The 25,785-nt window shown below is 46.8% G+C and overlaps 1 protein-coding gene across 1 annotated transcript in view; it reads right to left on the bottom strand.

Annotated features, from left to right (window-relative positions):
- The window catches only part of fbxo41 (F-box protein 41), a 451,090-nt gene that overhangs the window by 56,677 nt on the left and 368,628 nt on the right, over positions 1–25,785 (bottom strand). Inside the window, exon 10 of the mRNA XM_080183008.1 lies at positions 17,089–17,184. Within this exon, the coding sequence (XP_080039134.1) occupies positions 17,089–17,184 (96 nt within the window). The remainder of the gene's footprint in view (positions 1–17,088; positions 17,185–25,785) is intronic.

The raw sequence follows: 25,785 nt of genomic DNA on the forward strand, positions 1-25,785 counted from the left end.
CCTTCTAAACTCCAACGAGTACAGACCCAGTCTATTCAGCCTCTCTTCATAGTCCATAGTCATTGCTGTTTGTAATATATATAAATGATTTAGAAGAAAATGTAACTGGATTGATTAGTAAGTTTGCGGACAACACAAAGGTTGGTGGATTTGTGGATAGCGATGAGGACCATCAGAGGATACAGTAGGATATAGATCAGTTGGAGACTTGGGCGGAGAGATGGCAAATGGAGTTTAATCTGGACAAATGTGAGGTAATGCATTTTAGAAGTCTAATAGAGGTAGGAAATATACAGTAAAGGGCAGAATTCTTAAGAATATTGATAGGCAAAGGGATCTGGGTGTACAGGTACACAGGTCACTGAAAGTGGCAATGCAGGTGGAGAAGGTAGTCAAAAGGCATACAGCATGCTTGCCTTCATCGGCCGGGGCATTGAGTTTAAAAATTGGCAAGTCATGTTGCAGCTTTATAGAAGCTTAGTTAGGATGCACTTGGAATACAGTGATCAATTCTGGTCACCACAAAACCAGAAGGATGTTGAGGATTTGGAGAGAGCACAGGAAAGATTTACCAGGATGTTACCTGGTATGGAGGGCATTACCAAATTGGAGAAACTTGGTTTGTTCTCACTGGAATAATGAAAGTTGAGGGATGACCTGATAGGAGTCTACAAGATTATGAGAGGCATGGACAGAGTGGATAGTCAGATGCTTTTTCCCAGGGTGGAAGAGTCAATTACTAGGGAACACAGGTTTAAGGTGCGAGGGACAAGGTTTAAAGGAGATGTACGAGGCAAGATTTTTTACACAGAGAGTGGTGGGTGCCTGGAACTCACTGCCGGGGACAGCAGTTGAAGCAGATACAATAGTGAGTTTTAGGAGGCATCTTGACAAATACATGAATAGGATGGGAATAGAGGGATATGATCCCCGGAAGGGTAAGGGGTTTTAGTTCACTCGGGCAGCATGGATGGTGTAGGATTGGAGGGCAGAAGGACCTGTTCCTGTGCTGTAATTTTCTTTGTTCTTTGTCGTCAACAAAACAAAGGAGATTGTCATCGACTTCAGGAAACATAGTGGAGAATATGCCCCTGCCTACGTCAATGGGAATGAAGTTGAAATAGCCAAGAGCTTCAGGTTTTTAGGTGTCCAATCACCAACAACCTGTCCTGGTCCCTCCATGTGGACACTATGGTTAAGAATGCCTACCAATGCTTCTACTTTCTTAGGAGACTAAGGAAAATTAGCATGTCCTCTGCAACTCTCACCAACCTCTACAGTAAGAAATCTCACAACAGCAGGTTAAATTCCAACAGCTTTATTTGGAATCACGAGTTTTCAGAGCCTTGCTCTTTCGTCAGTTAAGTCTACTTCGACAGGTCTACCAGAGAAAGAATTCTTTTTGGTTGTATCACAGCTTGGTACGGCTCCTGCTCTGCCCAAGACCGTCAAAAACTACAAAGGGTCATAAACGAAGTCCAATTTATCACTCAAAAAAGCCTCCAATCCACTGACACTATCTACACTTTCCGCGACCTCAGAAAAGCAGCCAGCAGAATCAAGGCCCTGGACATTCTTTAGAACATAGAACACTACAGCACAAACAGGCCCTTCGGCCCACAAGCTGCACTGATCATTGATTCACTGATTTACGAACATTTGGAGAGGTTTGACATGATCAGGAATAGTCAGCATGGATTTGTCAAGGGCAGGTCGTGCCTTACGAGCCTAGTTGAGTTCTTCGATAATGTGACTGAACACATTGACGAAGGAAGTGCCGTGGACGTAGTGTACATGGACTTCAGCAAGGCGTTTGATAAGGTCCCCCATGCAAGACTTCTTGAGAAGGTGAGAGGGCATGGGATCCAAGGGCCTTTCGCCTTGTGGATCCAGAATTGGCTTGCCTGCAGAAGGCAGAGAGTGGTTGTGGATGGGGCTTTTTCTGAATGGAGGTCAGTCACCAGCGGAGTGCCTCAAGGATCTGTTCTGGGACCCTTGTTGTTTGTCATTTTCATAAATGACCTGGATGAGGAAGTGGAGGGATGGGTAAGTAAGTTCGCTGATGACACTAAGGTCGGTGGTGTTGTGGATGGTCTGGAAGGATGGCAAAAGTTGCAGCAGGACATAGATAGGATGCAGGACTGGGCGGAGAAGTGGCAGATGGACTTCAACGCGGATAAATGTGTAGTCGTCCATTTTGGCAGAACCAACGGGATGAACGAGTACACTATCAAGGGCAGAAGTCTGAGTAGTGTTGAAGAGCAGAAGGATCTAGGGGTCCGGGTCCACAGGACTCTTAAATCGGCCTCGCAGGTGGACGAGGTGGTCAAGAAGGCGTATGGTGTACTGCCCTTCATTAATCGAGGGATTGAGTTTAGGAGTCGGGAGGTAATGCTGCAACTTTATAAGACCCTTGTCAGGCCTCATTTAGAGTATTGTGCGCAGTTCTGGTCGCCTCACTATAGGAAAGATGTAGAAGCTATTGAGAGGGTACACAGGAGATTTACAAGGATGTTGCCTGGACTGGGAGGCATGCCTTATGAAGTTAGGTTGAGGGAGCTGGGACTCTTTTCCCTGGAGAGACGAAGGTTGAGAGGCGACCTGATAGAAGTTTACAAAATGTTGAGAGGAATAGATAGGGTGGACTCTCAGAGGCTATTTCCCCGGGTTGAAATGGTTGCTACGAGAGGACACAGATTTAAGGTGCAAGGAGGGAAGTTCAGAAGTGATGTTAGGGGTAAGTTTTTCACTCAGAGGGTGGTGAGTGAATGGAATCGGCTGCCGTCAGTGGTGGTGGAGGCGAACTCGCTGGGGTCTTTTAAAAGACTTCTGGATGAGTATATGGGGTTTAATGAGATTGAGGGTTATAGATAGGTCTGTAGGTTGGTAGGTGTTGATGTGATCGGCGCAACTCGTGGGCCGAAGGGCCTGTTTGTGCTGTAGTGTTCTATGTTCTATCATATCCCTACCTACCAAGCCTATCTAGAACCCTTAATCCCGTTAAATCCCATGTACTCATCCAGAAGTCTCTTAAAAGACCCCAACGAGTTTGCCTCCACTACCACTGATGGCAGCCGATTCCACTCACCCACCATCCTCTGAGTGAAAAACTTACCCCTAACATCTCATAGAACATAGAACATAGAACATTACAGCGCAGAACAGGCCCTTCGGCCCACGATGTTGCGCCGACCAGTTAAAAAAAACAACAATGACCCACTAACCTAAACCAATCCCTTTTCGTCCATAAACCTATCCACGGATCTCTTAAACGCCCCCAAACTAGGCGCATTTACAACTGCAGCAGGCAGGGCATTCCAATCCCTCACCACCCTCTGGGTAAAGAACCTACCCCTGACATCTGTCCTATAACTACCCCCCCTTAGTTTAAAGCCATGCCCCCTCGTGCTAGATTTTTCCATCAGAGGAAAAAGGCTATCACTATCCACCCTATCTAAACCTCTAATCATCTTATATGTTTCAATAAGATCCCCTCTTAGCCGCCTTCTTTCCAGCGAAAACAACCCCAAATCCCTCAGCCAAATCTCCTCTGTACCTACTCTCCAGCAGCTTCAACCTGTGCCGTCTCATAGCGACCATTTCAGCCCTGGGAAATAGCCTCCAAAAATCCACCCTATCTATACCTCTCAACAGCTTATAAACCTCTATCAGGTCACCTCTCATCCTTCATCTCTCCAGGGAGAAAAGACTTACCTCCCTCAACCCATCCTCATAAGGCATGCCACCCAATCCAGGCAACATCCTTGTATCTCCTCTGCACCCTTTCAATAGCTTCCACATCCTTCTTGTAGTGAGGCGACCAGGGCTGCACACAGTACTCCAAGTGGGGTCTGACAAGGGTCTTATAAAGTTGCAGCATTACCTCCCGACTCCTAAACTCAATCCTTCGATCGATGAAGGCTAGTAAACCTTCTTGACCACATCCTCCACCTGCGAGGCCGATTTAAGAGTCCTATGGACCCGGACCCCAAGGTCCTTCTGATCCTCTACACAGCTAAGAGTCCTACCCTTGATATTATACTCCTTCATCCCATTGGACCTGCCAAAATGGACCGCTACACATTTATCCGCGTTGAAGTCCACCTTTCTTTCATCAAGAAAAAGATACAAAAGTCTGAGGTCATGTACCAACTGACTCAAGGACAGCTTCTTCCCTGTTGCTATCAGGCTTTTAAATGGACCTACCTTGCATTAAGCTGATCTTTCTCTGCACCCTAGCTATGACTGTAACACGACTTTCTGCACTCTCTCCTTTCCTTCTCTATGAGAAGTATGCTATGTGTAAAATAATAGTTTTCACTGTATACTAAAGCATGACAATAAATCAAATCAAATCAAGTTACTCAAGAGCATAAGTTGAAAGTGAAACGAGCATTGGTGACACCACATTAGAACATAGAACATTACAGCGCAGTACAGGCCCTTTGGCCCTCGATGTTGCGCTGGCCAGTGGAACCAATCTAATGACCCTCTAACCTAAAGTATTCCAATGTTATCCATATGCCTATCCACTGACCATTTGAATGCCCTTAAAGTTGGCGAGTCCACAACTGCTGCAGACAGGGCATTCCACGACCTTACTACCCTCTGAGTAAAGAACCTACCCCTGACATCCGTCCTATAATTACCACCCCTTAATTTAAAGCTATGTCCCCTTGTGTTAGCCATCACCATCCGAGGTAAAAGGCTCTCACTGTCCACCCTATCCAATCCTTTGATCATCATGTGTGCCTCAATCAGGTCACTTCGTAACCTTCTTCTCTCCAATGAAAATAACCTCAAGTCCCTCAGCCTTTCCTCATAAGACCTTCCCACCAGACCAGGCAACATCCTGGTAAACCTCTTCTGCATCCTTTCCAATGCCTCCATATCTTTCTTATAATGCGGCGACCAGAACTGTACGCAATACTCCAAGTGCGGCCACACCAGAGTTTTGTACAGTTGTAACATGACCTCACGGCCCTGAAATTCAATCCCTCTCCCAATAAAAGCTAACACACCGTACACCTTCTTAACAACCTTATGAACCTGGGTGCCAACTTTCAGGGAGCTATGCACATGTACCCCGAGATCTCTCTGCTTGTCAACACTACTAAGAGTCCTTCCATTCGCCCTATATTCTGTACTCCTGTTATTCTTACCAAAGTGGATCACCTCACACTTTTCCGTATTAAACTCCATCTGCCACCTCTCGGCCCAGCTCTGCAGCTTATCTATGTCCCTCTGCAAACTGTAACATCCACCCTCAATGTCTACAACTCCTCCGACTTTGGTGTCGTCAGCAAATTTACTAATCCATCCTTCTACACCCTCATCTCGGTCATTTATAAAAATGACAAACAGCAGTGGCCCCAAAACAGATCCTTGAGGTACACCACTTGTAACTGAACTCCAGGTTGAGTATTTCCCATCAACCACCACCCTCTGTCTTCTATCAGCTAGCCAATTCCTGATCCAAACTGCTAAATCACCCTCAATCCCACGCATCTGCAATTTCTGCATTTGGAATATTGTGTTCAGTTCTGGTCACCTCATCACAAGAAGGATGTGGAAGCATTGGTGAGAGTGCAGAGGAGATTTACCAGGATGCTGCCTGGTTTGGAGGGTAAGTCTTATGAGGAAAGATTGAGGGTGCTGGGGCTTTTCTCTTTCGAGCAGAGGAGGATGAAAGGCGACTTAACAGAGGTTTATAAGATGATGAGGGGGATAGATAGAATGGACGTTCAGAGACTATTTCCTCGGGTGGATGTAGCTGTTACAAGGGGGCATAACTATAAGGTTCATGGTGGGAGATATAGGAGGGATGGCCGAGGTAGATTCTTTACTCAGAGAGTGGTTGGGTGTGGAATACACTGCCTGCTGTGATAGTGGAGTCAGACACTTTAGGAACTTTCAAGCGGTTATTAGATACGCACATGGAGCACTCCAGAATTATAGGGAGGGGGATAGCTTGATCCTGGGGTTGGACATAGTTCGGCACAACATTGAGGGCCGAAGGGCCTGTACTGTGCTGTAATGTCCTATGTTTCTATGAAAAGGGGAAAGCGTAAAAGAGATGTAAGGAGCAAGCTTTTCACACAAAGGATGACGAATGCCTGGAATGCACTGCTGGAGGAGGTTTTAGAGCAGATTCTAAATCAGCCACATGGTACCACATGGTAGGTTGTTGCACAAGATTAAATCTCATGGGATCCAGGGTGAGGTAGCTAAATGGATACAAAATTGGCTTGAAGGTGGTTGTAGAGTTGTTTTTCAAACTGGAGGCCTGTGACCAGCGGTGTGCCTCAGGGATTGGTGCTAGGTCCACCGTTATTTGTCATTTATATTAATGATTTGAATGAGAGTTGAGTTGGCATTGTCATCAAAATTCTCTTCATGCTGAAACTCCAGAAGAAATATCTTGGGTTGTTCCGTGATGGTCATGTTTACCTCTGAAATAAGCTTTCCCTGCAAAGTTTCAGTAACTACTGGAACGTTTGTAAATGGTTTCACTCATCCAAAAATATGAAAGTTAAAATCTGTGCTTTTGAATGAATATTTGTTGTACAACTGGTTAATGCAATAGTCCTTGAAGAGATGGGGTTAGGTGAAAAAAAAGAAAAGGGCGGCACGGTAGCACAGTGGTTAGCATTGCTGCTTCACAGCTCCAGGGTCCTGGGTTTGATTCCTGGCTCAGGTCACTGTCTGTGTGGAGTTTGCACATTCTCCTCGTGTCTGCGTGGGTTTCCTCCGGGTGCTCTGGTTTCCTCCCATAGTTCAAAGATGTGCAGGTTAGGTTGATTGGCCATGCTAAAATTGCCCCTTAGTGTCCTGGGATGTGTAGGTTCGAGGGATTAGTGGGTAAATGTGTAGGAATATGGGGATAGGGCCTGGGTGGGATTGTGGTCGGTGCAGACTCGATGGGCCGAAGGGCCTGTTTCTGCACTGTAGGGTTCTATGTTCTGTAACTTTCTTCACTGTCCACTATATCACCAATCTTGGTGTCATCTGCAAACTTACTAACCATGCCTCCAGTATTCTCATCCTAATCATTAATATAAATAACAAACAACAGTGGACCCAGCACTGATCCCTGAGGCACACCCCTGGTCACAGGCCTCCAGTTTAAAAAACAACTCTCTACAATCATCCTCTGGCTTCTGTCAAGAAGCCAATTTCGTATCTATTGAGGTACTTCATCCTGGATGCCGTGAGATTTAACTTTATGCAACAACCTACCATGCGGTACCTTGTTAAAGGCTTTGCCTTTACATATACATCAACTGCACTGCCCTGATCTACCTTTTTGGTGACCCCTTCAAAAAACTCAATTAAGTTTGTGAGATGTGACTTTCCACTCACAAAGCCATGCTGACTGTCCCTAATCAGTCCTTGTGTCTCTAAATGCCTGTAGATCCTGTCTCTCAAAATACCTTCCAACAATTTACTCACCACAGATGTGAGGTTCACTAACCTGTAGTTTCCAGGCTTTTCCCTGCAGCCCAGATTAAAGTCCAACAGGTGTAGTTAGTAGCATGAGCTTTCACTGTGTACTCAACTGATGAAGGAGCAATGCTCCGAAAGCTCATGCTATCAAATAAACCTGTTGGATTTTAACCTGGCGTTGTAGGAAAACATTAGCGAAGCATCTATGTCAGCACAGCCTTGGTGAGCCAAAGGGCCTGATCCTGATGCTGAGATTAGAAACAGGAAAGGATACGTCACCCTGCTGGGAGTTTTTTATACGCTTCCAAAAAAGTTCCAGAGATGTAGAGGAAAGGATTGCAAAGATGATCCTGGATAGGTGCGAAAGTAATAGGTGGAAAAGCTATAGTTCAAGCACATTAAAGTGGTCAGTTTTTGTCCAATGTGTGCAGGAAGGTTTCATGACACAGTATGTAGATAGGCCAACAAGAGGTGAGGCCACATTGGATTTGGTACTGGGTAATGAACCAGACCAGGTGTTAGACTTGGAGGTAGGTGAGCACTTTAAGAACATAAGAACATAAGAAATAGGAGCAGGAGTAGGCCATCTAGCCCTTCGAGCCTGCCCCGCCATTCAATAAGATCATGGCTGATCTGTCGTGGCTCAGTTCCACATTCCCGCCCTCTCCCCATAACCCTTAATCCCCTCTCTTATCAAAAACCCATCAACCCGCGTCTTAAAAATACTTAGTGAGGTAGCCTCCACCACTTCAACAGGCAGAGAATTCCAGAGATTCACCCCGCCCCCCCCCCTTTATCTTGAGGCTGTGCCCCCTAGTCCTACTATCAAAGAACAAAGAACAACCCAGCACGGGAAACAGGCCCTTCGGCCCAACGAGCCCGTGCCGCCGCATCACCCTACACCTATTCTACCCTGCATATCTATGAATGGAACCCCTAACTTAGCCAGATTCAGGGGAGAATAGTGTCAATTTGGTAAAACCAATCAGCCTAACAGCACATCTTTGGGGTGTGGGAGGAAACCGGAGCGCCCGGAGGAAACCCATGCAACCACAGGGAGAATGCGCAAACTCCCACAGACACAGGCCCAAATCCATGTATCTGCACAGCTAGCAGTGCTAGTCACCGAGCTGTTGCGGCGCCCGTCTACCGGTCCAGGATCAAGCACACACACCTACACGAAGTGCTAGGCCACTCCCGGAACTTCCAAGAGCAGCCCACGCACGACCCACCGTGTGCATGCCCCTCGTTTGACACGAGGTGGACCTCCACCTGTGGAATAAAAAGACAAAAACGTTAATCTTACATGCCTGCTTTTCCGGTGTCTCCCGAGGTTCTAACCTTATTTAATAGCCCCTACCATAACCCTCCATCCTCGTTTCACTCATGTGTCTATCTAACTGAACCTTAAACGAGTCCAACGTTCCTGCCTCCACCACCCTACTCGGTAGCGCGTTCCACACCCCCACAACTCTCTGCGTAAAGAACCTTCCTCTCACTTCCAAATTATACCTCTCCCCCCTCACCCTTAAATCATGACCTCTCGTGTTTGTACCCAGTCTAGAGAGCAGTCTCTCACTATTAACTCTATCTATTCCCTTCAGTATCTTATATACCTCTATCATGTCCCCCCTCAATCTCCGTCTTTCCAAGGAGAATAGTCCCAGTTTCTCCAACCTTTCCTCGTAACCCTGCCCCTCCATGCCAGGCAACATCCTGGTAAACCTCCTCTGCACCCTTTCCAGAGGCTCCACGTCCTTCCGGTAGTAAGGTGACCAGAACTGGACGCAGTACTCCAAATGCGGTCTAACCAACGTTCTGTACAACTGAAGCATTAGATGGCAGCTTTTATACTCTATACCCCTTCCTATAAAAGCTAACATTCCATAAGCCTTCCTAACAACCTTCTCCACTTGTGACGCAACCTTCATGGATTTGTGAACCTGCACTCCCAGGTCCCTCTGTATGTCTATACTCCTAATCTGTCTACCTTTTATCACATAGCTCCTCTCTGCATTATTCCTTCCAAAATGCATCACCTCGCATTTGTCAGGATTAAATTCCAACTGCCACCTATCTGCCCAATGCACCAACCTATCTATATCCTGTTGTATCACCTGACAATCCAGTTCCGTACCCGCCAACCCTGCCATCTTGGTGTCATCAGCAAACTTGCTGATCACACCACCTACGCTCTCTTCCAAGTCATTTATGTAGACTACAAAGAGGAGAGGTCCCAGTATTGAGCCCTGTGGCACACCACTGGTCACTGGCCTCCAGCCCGACAAGGTCCCCTCCACAACTACCCTTTGTCTCCTATTACCCAGCCAGTTCTCAATCCACCTAGCTACCTGGCCTCGTATCCCATGCGCCTTAACCTTTTCTACCAGCCTACCATGAGGGACTTTGTCAAACGCCTTACTGAAATCCATATAGATGACATCAACGGCTCTCCCATCGTCAACCGTTTTTGTCACCTCCTCAAAGAATTCCACCAGATTCGTAAGGCAAGACCTCCCTCTAACAAAGCCATGTTGCGTATCCCTAATCAGATCGCAATGCTCCAAATGCTCATACATCCTACCCCTAAGTATTTTTTCCATTAATTTCCCTACCACCGATGTCAAACTCACCGGTCTATAATTTCCAGGGTTGTCCCTACTACCTTTTCTGAACAGCGGTACCACATTTGCTACCCTCCAGTCCTCTGGGACCTCACCTGTGTCCAAGGAAGAGACAAAGATTTGCGCCAGAGGCCCAGCAATTTCATCTTTCACCTCCCTAAGCAGCCTGGGATAAATACCATCAGGCCCCGGAGCTTTATCCGTCCTTACGCTACCTAAAAGCCCTAGCACTTCCTCCCTCGTAATAGATACCTCTTGCAACTGATCCTCAGCTCCCTTCAAGAGACCGCACGATTCCGAACCCCTCTCCTTCGTGAATACCGACGCAAAGTATTCATTTAGGAGCTCCCCCATTCCCTCCGACTCAATACATAACTCTCCACTCCTGTCCCTAAGAGGACCAATTTTCCCTCTAACTACTCTCTTGCCTCTAATACAGGAATAAAATGCCTTTGGATTTTCCTTAATCCTACCAGCCAAAGCCATTTCATGCCCTCTCTTTGCCCTTCTAATTCCCCTTTTTAGCTCCCTCCTACTCTCTCTATATTCCTCCAGCGCACTCTCTGTACCCAGTCGTTTCGACCTAACATACGCCTCCTAACATTCGGTTACGTTCACCTTAGTGATGGAAAGGGATAGGCATGAACCTCAGGCCAGTAGTTTTAGCTGGGGGAAGGGTAATTATGAGGCCATTAGGAGAGAATCAGGAAGCATAGGTTGGACTAGGAGATTACAGGGACTGGGAACGTCCGAAATGTGGAGTTTTTTCAAGGAGCAGCTACTGCGAGTCTGTGATAGGTATGTCCCTGTCAGGCAAGGAGGAATTGGTCGAGCTAGGGAACCGTGGTGCACTAAAAAAGTTGATTCGTTGGTTAAAAAGAAAAAGGAGGCTTGTGTTCGGATGAGACTTGAGGGCTCGGGTAGTGCACTAGAAAACTTTAGATTGGCTAGGAGGGAGTTGAAGAGTGAGTTAAGAAGAGCTAAAAGAGGACATGAGAAGACTTGGGCTGATAGGATTAAGGAGAATCCTAAGGCGTTCTATAGGCATGTCAAGAACAGAAGGTTGGTTAGGGCAAGATTAGGGCCAGTTATAGACAGCAGAGGGAAGTTATGTGTGGAACCGGAAGAGATTGGAGAGGCATTGAACCAATATTTCTCTTCGGTGTTCACGCAGGGGGACAAGAATATAGCTGAGGAGGACACAGGGTTGCAGAGGAGTAGAATAGACAGTATTACAGTTGATAAGGAGGATGTGCTGGATATTCTTGAGGGATTGAAGATAGATAAGTCCCCTGGTCCGGATGGGATTTACCCTAGGATTCTCTGGGAGGCAAGAGAAGTGATTGCAGAGCCTCTGGCTCTGATCTTCAGGTCGTCGTTGGCCTCTGGTATAGTACCGGAAGATTGGAGGTTAGCGAATGTTGTCCCATTGTTTAAGAAGGGGAACAGAAACTTCCCCGGGAATTATAGACCGGTGAGTCTCACTTCTGTTGTGGGCAAGGTTTTCGAAAAAATTATTAGGGATAGGATTTATAGTTATTTGGAGAGTAATGAATTGATTGGAGATAGTCAGCATGGTTTTGTAGCGGGTAGGTCGTGCCTTACTAACCTTATTGAGTTTTTTGAGAAAGTGACCAAAGAGGTGGATGGGGGTAAGGCAGTTGACGTGGTATATATGGATTTTAGTAAGGCATTTGATAAGGTTCACCATGGTAGGCTTCTGCAGAAAATGCAGATGTATGGGATTGAGGGTAATCTAGGAAATTGGATCAGGAATTGGCTAGCAGATAGGAGACAGAGGGTGGTGGTTGATGGTAAATATTCGTCATGGAGTTCAGTTACGAGTGGTGTGCCTCAGGGATCTGTTTTGGGGCCACTGCTGTTTGTAATTTTTATAAATGATCTGGATGAGGGTATAGTTGGGTGGATTAGTAAATTTGCTGATGACACCAAAGTCGGAGGTGTGGTAGATTGTGAGGAAGGGTGTCATAGTTTGCAGGGAGACTTAGACAGGTTGCAGAGCTGGGCCGAGAGGTGGCGGATGGAGTTTAATGCGGAGAAGTGTGAGGTAATTCACTTTGGTAGGAATAACAGATGTGTTGAGTATAGGGCTAACGGGAGGACTTTGAATAGTGTGGATGAACAGAGGGATCTAGGTGTATGTGTACATAGATCCCTGAAAGTTGGGAATCAAGTAGATAGGGTTGTTAAGAAGGCATACGGTGTCTTGGCGTTTATTGGTAGAGGGATTGAATTTAGGAGTCGCAGCGTCATGTTGCAACTGTACACAACTCTGGTGCGGCCGCACTTGGAGTACTGTGTGCAGTTCTGGTCCCTACATTACAGGAAGGATGTGGAGGCTTTGGAGAGGGTGCAGAGGAGGTTTACCAGGATGTTGCCTGGTATGGAGGGGAGGTCCTATGAGGAGAGACTGAGGGATTTGGGGTTGTTTTCGCTGGAAAGAAGGCGGCTAAGAGGGGATCTTATTGAAACATATAAGATGATTAGAGGTTTAGATAGGGTGGACAGTGATAGCCTTTTTCCTCGGATGGAGAAAGCTAGCACGAGGGGGCATGGCTTTAAATTAAGGGGGGGTAGTTATAGGACGGATGTCAGGGGTAGGTTCTTTACCCAGAGGGTGGTGAGGGATTGGAATGCCCTGCCTGCTGCAGTTGTAAGTGCGCCTAGTTTGGGGGCGTTTAAGAGATCCGTGGATAGGTTTATGGACGAAAAGGGATTGGTTTAGGTTAGTGGGTCATTGTTTTTTAACTGGTCGGCGCAACATCGTGGGCCGAAGGGCCTGTTCTGCGCTGTAGTGTTCTATGTTCTATATGCCTTCTTCACCATCTTCTCCACCTGTGCTGCCACCTTCAGGGATTTGTGGACTTACACACCTAGGTCCCTTTGCGTTTCTATACTCTTGATGGCCCTGCCATTTATTGTATAGCTCCCCCCTACATTAGTTCTTCCAAAATGTATCACCTCGCATTTATCTGGATTAAATTCCATCTGCTATTTCTCCGCCCAATTCTCCAGCCTATCTATATCCTGCTGTATTGTTCAACAATGTTCATCGTTATCTGCAAGTCCAGCGATCTTCGTGTCATCCACAAACTTGCTGATAACGCCAGATCATTTATATGTATCATAAATAGCAGAGGTCCCGGTACAGAGCCCTGCGGAACACCACTGGTCACAGAACTCCAGCCGGAAAATGACCCTTCGACTGCTACCCTCTGTCTCCTGTGACCAAGCCAGTTCTCTACCCATCTAGCCACCTGTCCTTGTATCCCAGGAGCCTTAACCTTCTGAACCAACCTGCCATGAGGGACTTTGTCAAACGCCTTACTGAAATCCATATAGACGATATCCGTGGCCCTTCCTTCGTCAACTGTTTTTGTCACCTCCTCAAAAAACTCCACCAAATTTGTAGGCATGACCTCCCTCTTACAAAACCATGCTGTCTGTCACTAATGAGATTATTCCGTTCTAAATGTGCATACATCCTATCTCTAAGAATCCTCTCCAACAACTTCCCTACCACGGACGTCAAGCTCAAGATAACCCGGGTAACCTATAATTACCCGGGTTATCTCTTAAATAACAGTACCACATTCGCTATCCTCCAATCCTCAGGGACCTCACCTGTGTCCAGTGAAGAGACAATGATTTCTGTTAGAGGCCCAGCAATTTCATCTCTTGTCTCCCTGAGCAGTCTAGGAGAGATGCCATCAGGCCCTGGGGATTTGTCAGTTTTAATGTTCCCTAAAAACCTAACACTTCCTCCCTTGTAATGGAGATTCTCTCTAATGGGTCAACACTTCCCTCTCCTTTGTGAATACTGATGCAAAGTATTCATTTAGGATCTCCCCTATTCCCTTGGGTTCTAAACATAATTCCCCTGCTTTGTCCTTGAGAGGTCCGATTTTTTCCCTGACAACTTTTTCGTTCTTAACGTATGAATAAAATGCCTTAAGGTTCTCCTTAATTCTGTCTGCCAAGAACATTTCGTGACCTCTTTTTGCCCTTCTAACTCCCCGTTTGAGTTCTTTCCTACTCTCTCTGTATTCCTCCAGAGCTCTATCTGTTTTCAGTTGCCTGGACCTAACATACGCCTCTCTTTTCTTTTTGATCAGATCCTCAATTTCCCTGTTTATCCACGGCTCCCGAATCCTACCTCTCCTATCTTTCCTTTTTACAGGCACATGCCTGTCCTGCAGCCCCATCAACTGTTCCTTAAAAGACTCCCACATGCCAGATGTGGACTTACGCTCGGACAGCCTCTCCCAATCAATGGCCACCAATTCCTACCTAATCCGGCTATAGTTAGCCTCCCCCCAGTTTAGCACCCTACCAGTAGGACAACACTCATCCTTTTCCATTACTATCCTAAAGTTAACAGAATTGTGGTCACTATTTGCCACATGTTCCCCTACTGAAACTTTGACGACCTGACCGGGCTCATTTCCCAGAACTAGGTCCAGTATAGCCCCCTCTCTAGTTGGGCTGTCGACATACTGTTCCAAAGAACCTTCCAGTGCGCATTTTACAAATTCCTCCCCATCCAGACTGTCATAGATGTCATAGAACCCTACAGTGCAGAAAGAGGCCCTTCGACCCATCGAGTCTGCACTGACCACAACCCCACGCCCCATATCCCTACATGTTATACCTACTAATCCCTCTGACCTACGCACCCCTGGATATTAAGGGGCAATTGCTTACCACGGCCAATCAACCTAACCCGCACATCTTTGGACTGTGGGAGGAAACCGGAGCACCCGGAGGAAACCCACACAGACACGAGGAGAATGTGCAAACTCCACACAGACAGTGACCCGAGCTGGGAATCGAACTCAGGTCCCTGGAGCTGTGAAGCAGCAGTGCTAACTACTGTGCTACCGTGCCAGCCCTAAGCACTTTCCAGGGAAAGTTAAAGTCTCCCACTACAACAACCCTATTTTTTCTGCACCTATCCAGAATCTCCTTACGTATCTGTTCCTCCACTTCCCGTGGGCTGTTGGGTGGCCTATAGTATACCCCCAGCTTAGTGATTGCACCCTTCCTGTTTCTGAGCTCCAACCACAGCGACTCGTTACATGACCCGCTAAATTGTCCACCCTCTGCACCGCTGTAATATGCTCCCTAACTAATATCGCTACTCCCCCACCTCTTTTAGCCCCTCCTCTGTCTCGCCTAAAACACTTATACCCCGGAATATTCAGCTGCCAGTCCTGTCCTTTTAACCAAGTCTCCGTCACCACAACCACATCCAAATTCTGTGTAAGCATTAAGGCCCTAAGTTCGTCTGTCTTACCTGTTACACTCCTTACATTGAAGCAGATGCACTCCGGGCCTCCAGGCCCAGTCAGGTCATCCTCCTCCAGGATGCTCTTCTTCTCAGCAAGGCATGCCCTGGCCCCAAGCTTGTCCCCAGCCTCAGTGTTTACTGACCTACTGTTTTGATCCCCACCCCCCTACCACACTAGTTTAAACCCTCCCAAAACACTCTAGCAAAACTCCCAGCCAGGAGTTTTGTGCCCTTTCAGTTCAGGTATAACCGATCCTTTTTGTACAGGTGCCATCCTCTCTTGAAGACTTCCCAATGATCTATGAATTTAAAATCCTCCCTCTTGCACCAGTCCTTTAGCCATGTGTTCAATTGTAGAATCGCCCTGTTCCTAGCCTCACTAGCACTAGGCACTGGGAGCAGTCCAGAGATTGCTAACCTCGAGGCCCTGCTTTTTAGCCTAGCACCCAACTCCCTGAATTGGTCTCGTATGACCCCCCCTGCTCTTTCTACCTATGTCATTTTCACCAATGTGTACAATGTGTACAATGACATCTGTTTGATTACTTTCCCTTTTGAATATGCTTCCTACCCTCTCGAAGACATCCAGTGCCCCGGCACCAGGGAGGCAGACTACCACCCTGGAGTCTCGTTCGCGCCCACAGAACTGCCTGTCCGTGCCTCTAACCATCACGCCCCTACCACTATTGCCCTCTTATTCCCCTTCTTTCCCTTCCAGGCCACAGAGCCTGTCTCCATGCAGGTGATCTGGTCCTCATGGCCTACCCCTGGAAGGTCATGCCCTTCCACAGAATCCAAAACAATATACCTATTTTGGAAGGGGACAACCACAGGGGATCCCTCCACTGACTGCTCACTCCCCTCCCCTTTCCCATCTGTCGCCCAGCCCTTACTATTATGGGAGACTGCCACTGGGGTACTCTCTGGTACATCACCCTTCTGACTTTTACCCTTCCTAACTGTGACTCACGTGTCTTCCTCTCGAGGCCCCGGTGTGACTACCTGCCTACAACTTTTATCTATTAATTTCTCGTTTTCCCTGACTAAACTGAGGTCATCGAGCCGCAGCTCCAGCTCCCTTACACGGTCCCTCAGGAGACGCAGTTCCACGCACCTGGCACGGATACGGAATTCTGGGAGGAAATTCGTCTCCAGGAACTCCCACATCTGACACCGAATGCAGCAAACTGGCCTCTCACTCATACCTGCCATTTCCTTTATAGTTTTGGAAGATTACGCAAAAAAATGGGGGAGAGCAAAAAACAACCTACCTTGCCTCCGCCTGGTTTTGCTGAAGCCCGGTGAGCCGAAGCCCTTACAGCTCGCACTCTGCTCCCTGCTCACTCCGCTGCCCGCTCCCGATGCTGCCCGCTGTATACTGCGGCCTTCCTTTTATATTTCACGCGCCCTTCCCAGGTCACCCCGTGACTTACTTCCACTTTAAATTTAAAGCTACTCGCAAACAGGAAAAACCCGCGAAAAAATAAAAATAGATTCAGTCACTTACCGCACTGCACCAGTCACAAATCGCTCCTCCACTCAGTTTGCTCCAGGGAACAATGAGGGGGATCTGCGGGTGAGTAACTTACTTAAACTATTCCCAGCTCACCCTGTAGCTCACTTCTGCTTTAAATTTAAAACTACTCGCCAACAGAAAAACGTTGCGTTAATGGCAAATAGTTAACAATTGATGGAGAATCTCTTTACCATGGATGTAATGGTGCAACTTGCAGAGAGATGATGTCTCGACATCCAGCTCCCAAGGCCCAAATCACTTCATGGCCAACTGGGTCAGTTGAACTCCTGAAATGTAAGATAAAGTTCAGTTAAAACAAACTGGAAAGAATATAAATCAATGGAAGACTTTGCAATAGAAATCTCCAGCACCAAATTTTCCTGTTGTTTAAGAACATAAGAAATAGGAGCAGGAGTAGGCCATCTAGCCCTTCGAGCCTGCCCCACCATTCAATATGATCATGGCTGATCTGAAGTGGATCAGTTCCACTTTCCCACTTTCTCCCCATAACCCTTAATTCCCCTATCTATCAGAAACCTATCTACCCGTGACTTAAATATATACAATCTATCATGAGGGACCTTGTCAAAGGCCTTTCTGAAGTCCACGTAGACAACATCCACTGCCCTACCCTCATCAATCATCTTCGTCACTTCCTCGAAAAACTCGATTAAGTTCGTGAGACACGACCTCCCCTTTACAAAACCATGTTGCCTCTCACTAATGGCCTACTCCTGCTCCTATTTCTTATGTTCTTATGTTCTTAATACGTCCACTTACTTTCAAGTCAGAATAAATCCTGACTCGAAGAATTCTCTCCAATAATTTCCCTACCACTGATGTAAGGCTCACCGGCCTGTAATTGCCTGAATTATTCTTGCTACCCTTCTTAAACAAAGGAATAACACTGGCTATTCTCTAATCCTCTGGGATCTCCCCTGTAGCCAGTGAGGATACAAAGATTTCTCTGAAGGCCCCAGCAATTTCCTCCCTTGCCTCTCTCAGTATTCTGGGGTATATCCCATCAGGCCCTGGAGACTTGTCTACCTTGATGTTTATCAAGAACCCCAATACCTCCTCCTTTTTGATCTCAACATGACTCAAACTATCTACACATCCTTTCCCAGACTCATCATCCACCAAGTCCTTCTCTTTGGTGAATACTGATGCAAAGCAGGGATGTAATAACCGAGCATTTGGAAAGTCAGCAAGGATTCACGGAAGGGAAATCACAGAACATAGAACACTAGAGCACAAACAGGCCCTTCGGCCCACAAGGTGCACCGATCACACCTATACCTACCGAGCCGTAGAACTATCTGTAACTTCCAATGCCATTAGATCCCATATACTCATCCAGAAGTCTTTTAAAAGACCCCAGCGAGTTCGCCTCTACCACCACCGACAGCAGCCGATTCCACTCACCACCCTCTGAGTGAAAAACTTACCCCTAACATCTCCTCTGTACCTACTCCCCAGCACCTTAAACCTGTGTCCTCTCGTAGCGACCATTTCAGCCCTGGGAAATAACCTCCGAGAATCCACCCTACCTATTCCTCTCAACATTTTATAAACCTCTGTCAGGTCGCCTCTCAACCTTCGTCTCTCCAAGGAGAACAGACCTAGCTCCCTCAACCTGTCTTCATAAGGCATGCCTCCCAATCCAGGCAACATCCTTGTAAATCTCCTCTGCGCCCTTTCAATAGCTTCCACATCCTTCCTGTAGTGAGGTGACCAGAACTGCGCACAGTACTCCAAGTGGGGTCTGACAAGGGTCTTATAAAGTTGCAGCATTACCTCCCGACTCCTAAACTCAATCCCTCGATTAATGAAGGCCAGTATACCACACACCTTCTTGACCACATCCTCCACCTGCGAGGCCGATTTAAGAGTCCTATGGACCCGGACCCCAAGATCTTTCTGCTCTTGAACACAGCTAAGCCTCCTACCCTTGATATTGTACTCCTGCATCCTGTTGGTCCTGCCAAAATGGACCATTACACATTTATCAGCGTTGAAGTCCATCTGCCACTTCTCCGCCCAGTCTTGCATCCTATCTATGTCACGCTGCAACTTCTGACATCCCTCCAGACTATCCACAATACCACCAGCCTTCGTATCGTTGGCGAACTTACTGACCCATCCCTCCACTTCCTCATCCAGGTCATTTATGAAAATGACAAACAACAAGGGTCCTAGAACAGATCCCTGGGGCACTCCACTGGTGACTGACCTCCATTCAGAAAAAGACCCATCCACAACCGCTCTCTGCCTTCTGCAGGCAAGCCAGTTCTGGATCCACAAGGCCAAAGCCCCTTGGATCCCATGCCCTCTCACCTTCTCAAGAAGTCTTGCATGGGGGACCTTATCAAACGCCCTGCTGAAGTCCATGTAAACCACGTCCACCGCTCTTCCTTCGTCAATGTGTTCAGTCACATTTTCAAAGAACTCAACCAGGCTCGTAAGGCACGACCTGCCCTTGACAAAGCCGTGCTGACTATTCCTGATCATTCTAAACTTCTCTAAATGCTCATAAATCCTGTCCCTCAGAATCCTCTCCATCAACTTACCAACCACTGAGATCAGACTCACCAGTCGGTAATTTCCCGGGCTATTCCTGTTCCCTTTCTTGAAAATAGGAACCACATCCACAATCCTCCCTCCAATCCTCCAGAACCTCTCCCGTCTCCATCGACGATGCAAAGATCATTCCAGGGGCTATGCAATCACCTCCCTCACCTCCCACAGTAACCTGGGGTACATCCCATCCGGTCCTGGCCACTATCAAATACACTGTCAAATTTATTATCAAATAAACTGGTTGGACTTTAGCCTGGTGTTGTAAGACTTCTTACTATTCCTGTAGACAATGACAACATAAAGATCAAAGCCAAAGGCTCTGCAACCTCCTCCCTAGCCTCCCAGAGAATCCTAGGATAAATCCCAAACGGCTCAGCGGACTTATTTGTTTTCAATACTTTCCAGAATTGAAAGGGACAAAACTGGTCTACAGGTGCAAGTTCTAAATTAGGGCAAGGTGAATTTTGATGGAATTAGACAGGAGATTGCAAAGAGTGGCTGAACATAAGAACATAAGAAATAGGAGCAGGAGTAGGCCATCTAGCCCTTCGAGCCTGCCCTGCCATTCAATAAGATCATGGCTGATCTGTCGTGGCTCAGTTCCACTTTCCCGCCCTCTCTCCATAACCCTTAATCCCCTCTCTTATCAAAAACCCATCAACCCGTGTCTTAAAAATATTTAGCGAGGCAGCCTCCACCACTTCAACGGGCAGAGAATTCCAGAGATTCACCACCCTTTGAGTGAAGAAGTTCCTCCTCAACTCCGTTCTAAACCGCCTCCCCTTTATCTTGAGGCTGTGCCCCCTAGTCCTACTGTGTTTGAGGGCAAAGGGACCTCCAGCAAGTGGGAAGCCTTTAAAAATGAAATAGCTGGAGTTCATGATCTATATGTTCCTGTTTGGGTGAAGGGCAAGGCTGGCAGGAGTATGGATGACAAAAAATATTGAGGTTTTGGCCAGGAAAAAAGAGGCATGGTTCAGGTACAAGCAGCAGGAATCAAGGGATTCCCTGGAGGTGTGCAGAGAATACAGGAGTATAATCAAAGAACAAGGATGTTGCCTGGATTGGGAGGCATGCCTTATGAGGATAGGTTGAGGGAGCTAGGTCTCTTCTCCCTGGAGAGAAGAAGGTTGAGAGGCGACCTGATAGAGGTTTATAAAATGTTGAGAGGAATAGATAGGATGGATTCTCGGAGGCTATTTCCCAGGGCAGAACTGGTCGCTATGAGAGGACACAGGTTTAAGGTGCTGGAGAGTAGGTGTGGATAGGGTGAACAGTGGGAAGCTTTTCCCCAGGTCGGAGGTGACAAACACAAGGGGTCACAGGTTCAAGGTGAGAGGGTGGGGGCGAGGTTTAACTCAGGTATGCCTCCCTGGTGCAGGCTCAAGAGGCCAGGTGGCTCGCCTGAAGATTCTCCCCCCGGAATGTTGAGTTTCCATTCCTGCCCTTCCTTTAATCATGTCTCTGTGATGGCCACTATACCACACTTCCACATGCCAATCATCCCCTTAACCCATCTGTTTTACCTGCAATACCCTTGGGTGACAGGCCATCCAAACTGGCCTTACTCCCTCGAAAATTCAGCTAGAACATAGAACCTAGAACATTACAGTGTAGTACAGCCTCTTTGGCCCTTGATGTTGCGCCGATCTGCGCAACCAATCCAAAGCCCATCCAGCCAACATTATTCCCATATCATTCATATGCTTATCCAATGACCATTTAAATGTCCTTACTGTTACTGAGGTAATATGGACTGAAGTTAGAAATAGGAAAGGATCGGTCACGTTGTTAGGAGTTTTCTATAAGCCCCCAAGTATTAATAGAGATGTGGAGGAGGAAATTGCAAAGCAGATTATGGACAGGTGTGGAGGTCACAGGGTAGTTATCATGGGTGGCTTTAACTTTCCAAATATTGACTACAACAGGCCGAATAGTTCAGATGGGACACTTTTTGTACAGTGTGTGCAGGAGGGTTTCCTGACACAATATGTGGATAAGCCAACAAGAGGTGGGGCCACACTGGACTTGGTACTGGGTAATGAACCGGGCCAAGTGTTAGATTTGCTTGTGGGAGAGTACTTTGGAGACAGTGATCACAATTCGGTGTCCTTCATTACTGCAATGGAGAGGGATAGGGTCACACAGTAGGGCAAGGTTTATAATTGGGGCAGGGGTAATTATGATGTGATTAGGAAAGAATTTGGGAGCATAAGATGGGAACAGAAACAGTCAAGGAAAGGCAGAAACAAAAAGTGGAGCTTTTTTCAAGGAACAAATACTGTGTGTCCTTGATAGATATGTCCCTGTCAGGCAGGGAGGAAATGGCCAAGTGAGGGAACTATGGTTCACAAAGGAGGTTGAATGTCTTGTCAAAAGGTAAAAGGAAGCGTATGTAAGGATGAAATAACAAGGTTCAGTTGGATCTCTTGAGGGTTACAAGGTAGCAAGGAATGAGTTAAAAAAAGGGCTTAGGAGGGCTAGGAGGGGGCATGAGAAGCCCTTGGTGGGTCGGATAAAGGGAAACCCCAAGGCTTTTTACTCTTATGAGAGGAATAAAAGAATGACCAGGGTGAGGTTAGCGCCAGTCACGGATAATAGTGGGAACTTAAGAACATAAGAAATAGGAGCAGGAGTAGGCCATCTAGCCCTTCAAGCCTGCCCCGCCATTCAATAAGATCATGGCTGATCTGTCGTGGCTCAGTTCCACTTTCCCGCCCTCTCCCCATAACCCTTAATCCCCTCTCCTATCAAAAACCCATCAACCCGCGTCTTAAAAATATTTAGCGAGGTAGCCTCCACCACTTCAACGGGCAGAGAATTCCAGAGATTCACCACCCTTTGAGTGAAGAAGTTCCTCCTCAACTCCATTCTAAACCGCGCCCCCTTTATCTTGAGGCTGTGCCCCCTAGTCCTACTGTCCTTTCTGAGCGGGAAGAGTCTCTCCACCTCTATCCTATCCATCCCATTCATCATCTTATACGTCTCAATGAGATCTCCCCTCATTCTTCTAAACTCTAACGAGTACAAGCCTAATTTATTCAGCCTCTCCTCATAGCTCAACCCCCTCAACTCCGGTATCAGCCTAGTAAACCTCCTCTGCACTCCCTCCAAGGCCAAAATATCCTTGCGTAAGTGCGGCGACCAAAACTGCACACAGTACTCCAGCTGCGGCCTCACCAATGCCCTATACAGCCGCAGCAAGACCTCCCTACTTTTATATTCAATCCCCCTCGCTATGAAGGCCAGTATCCCATTCGCCTTCCTGACCACCTGCTGCACCTGCAACCTGGGTTTTTGCGACTCATGCACAAGGACCCCGAGGTCCCTCTGCACCGTCGCCTGCTGCAGTTGTGTATGGAGTCAGAAGAAACAGGAGAGGCGTTAAATGAATACTTCTCTTCAGGGTTCACTAAGGAGAGGGGCCATGTTTTTGAGGATGAGTGTGTGATACAGGCTGATAGGATGGAGAAGGTAGATGTTCTGAGGGAAGATGTATTAGCAATTTTGAAAAACCTGAGGGTTGATAAGTCCCCTGGGCCAGATGGGATACATCCTGGGATACTTTAGGAGGCAAGGATGAGATTGCGGAGCCTTTAGATTCGATTTTTGAGTCCTCACTGTCCACGAGGATTGTGCAAGAGGACTGGAGAGTGGCAAATGTTGTTCCTCCCTTCAAGAAAGGAAATAGGAATGACGCTGGTAATTATAGGCCAGTTAGTCTTACTTCAGTGGTCGGTAACTAATGGAAAGGGTCTTGAGAGATAGGATTTATGAGCATTTGGAAAGATGCAGTTTAATCCGGGATCGTCAGCATGGTTTCGCGAAGCGTAAGTACTGCTTCACAAATTTGATTGAATTCTTTGAGGAGGTAACTAAGTGTGTCGACGAAGGTAGAACAGTTGATGTCATATACACGAATTTCAGTAAGGCGTTTAATAAGGTTCCCCATGGTAGGCTCATGAAGAAAGTAAGGAGGTGTGGGATAGAAGGAAATTTGGCCAATTGGATAAGTAACTGGCTGCCTCATAGAAGACAGAGGGTGGTGGTAGAGGGAAAATTTTCAGACTGGAGGCCAGTTACCAGCGATGTACCACAGGGATCAGTGCTGGGTCCTCTGCTATTTGTGATTTTTAACAATGACTTGGAAGAGGAGGCTGAAGGGTGGGTTAGTAAATTTGCTGATGACACCAAGATTGGCGGAGTAGTGGATGAAGTGGAGGGCTGTTGTCAGCTGCAAAGAGACATTGATAGGATGCAGAGCTGGGCTGAAAAGTGGCAGATGGAGTTGAACACTGGTAAATGTGAAGTGATTCATTTTGGTAGGACAAACTTGAATGTGGATTACAGGGTCAACAGCAGGGTTCTGAGGAATGTAGAGGAACAGAGAGATCTTGGGGTTCATATCCACAGATTTCTGAAGGTTGCCACTCAAGTGGATAGAGCCGTGAAGAAGGCTTATAGTGTGTTAGCGTTTATTAACAGGGAGTTTGAATTCAAGAGCTGTGGGGAACTTGGTGAGACCACATTTGGAATATTGTGTACAGTTCTGTTATGAGAAGGATGTGGAAGCATTAGAGAGAATGCAGAGAAGATTTACCAGGATGCTGCCTGGCTTGGAGGGTAGGTCTTATGAGGAAAGGTTGAGGGAGCTGGGGCTTTTCTCTTTAGAGCACAGGAGGATGAGAAGCAATGTAATAGAGGTTTATAAGATGATGAGGGGGATAGATAGAGTGGACATGCAGAGACTATTTCCTCAGGTGGATGAAGCTGTTTCTGGGGCATAACTGTAAGGTTCATGGTGGGAGATATAGGAGGGATGTCCGAGGTAGATTCTTTACTCAGAGAGTGGTTGGGGTGTGGAATGCACTGCCTGCTGTCATAGTGGAGTCGGACACTTTAGGAACTTTCAAGCGGTTATTGGATAGGCACATTAACCACAGCAGAAAGATAGGGAGTGGGATAGCTTGCGTTTGGGTTCAGACATAGCTTGGTACAACATCGAGGGCTGAAGGGCCTGTACTGTGCTTTACTGTTCTATGTTCTATGTTGGCGAGTCCACAACTGCTACAGGCAGGGCATTCCACGCCCTTACTACTCTCTGAGCAAAGAACCTCCCTTTTACATCTATCCTATATCTATCACCCCTCAATTTAAAGCAATGTCCCCTCGTGTTAGCCATCTCCATCAGAGAAAAAAGGCTCTCACTGTCCACCCTATCTAATCCTCTGATCATCTTGTATGCCTGTATTAAGTCACCTCTTAACCTTCTCTCTAATGAAAACAGCCTCAAGTCTCTCAGCCTTTCCTCATAAGACCTTCCCACCATACCAGGCAACATCCTGGTAAATCTCTCTGCACCCTTTCCAATGCTTCCACATCCTTCCTATAATGCGGCGACCAGAACTGTACGCAATACTCCAAGTGCAGCCGCACCAGAGTTTTGTACAGCTGCAACATGACCTTATAGTTCCTAAACTCAATCCTCTACCAGTAAAAGCTAACACACTGTACGCCTTCTTAACAACCTTATCAACCTGGGTGCCAACTTTCAGGGATCTATGAACATGGACACCGAGATCTCTCTGCTCATCCTCATTACCACGTACCTTACCATTATCCCAGTACTCCGTATTCCTGTTCCTCCCTCCAAAGTGAATCATTTCACACTTTTCCGCATTAAACTCCATTTGCCACCTCTCAGCCCAGCTCTGCAGCTATGTCCCTCTGTAAACTGCAACATCCTTCCGCACTGTCCACAACTCCACCAACTTAAGTGTCATCCGCAAATTTACTAACCCATCCTTCTACACCCTCATCCAGGTCATTTATAAAAATGATAAACAGCAGTGGCCCCAAAATAGATCCTTGCGGTACACTAGTAACTGAACTCCAGGACAAAAATTTCCTATCAACCACTATCCTCTGTCTTCTTACAGCTAGCCAATTCCTGATCCAAACTGCTAAATCACTCTCAATCCCATGCCTCCTTACCTTCTGCAATAGTTTACCGAGGGGAACCTTATCAAGCACTTTACTGAAATCCATATACACCACATCAACTGCTTTACCCTCATCCATCTCAAAGAACTCAATAAGGTTTGTGAGGCATGACCTACCCTTCGCAAAACCGTGCTGTCTATCCCTAATCAAATTATTCCTTTCTAAATGATTCTAAATCCTATCTCCTATAATCCTTTCCAAAACTTTTCCCACAACAGAAGTAAGACTCACTGGTCTATAATTACCAGGGTTGTCTTTACTTCCCTTCTTGAACAAGGCGACAACATTTGCTATCCTCCAGTCTT

Source organism: Carcharhinus amblyrhynchos, unplaced genomic scaffold (assembly GCF_965287045.1).
Source record: "Carcharhinus amblyrhynchos unplaced genomic scaffold, sCarAmb.v2.hapA chromosome_115, whole genome shotgun sequence".
NCBI classification, from domain to species: Eukaryota; Metazoa; Chordata; class Chondrichthyes; order Carcharhiniformes; family Carcharhinidae; genus Carcharhinus; species Carcharhinus amblyrhynchos.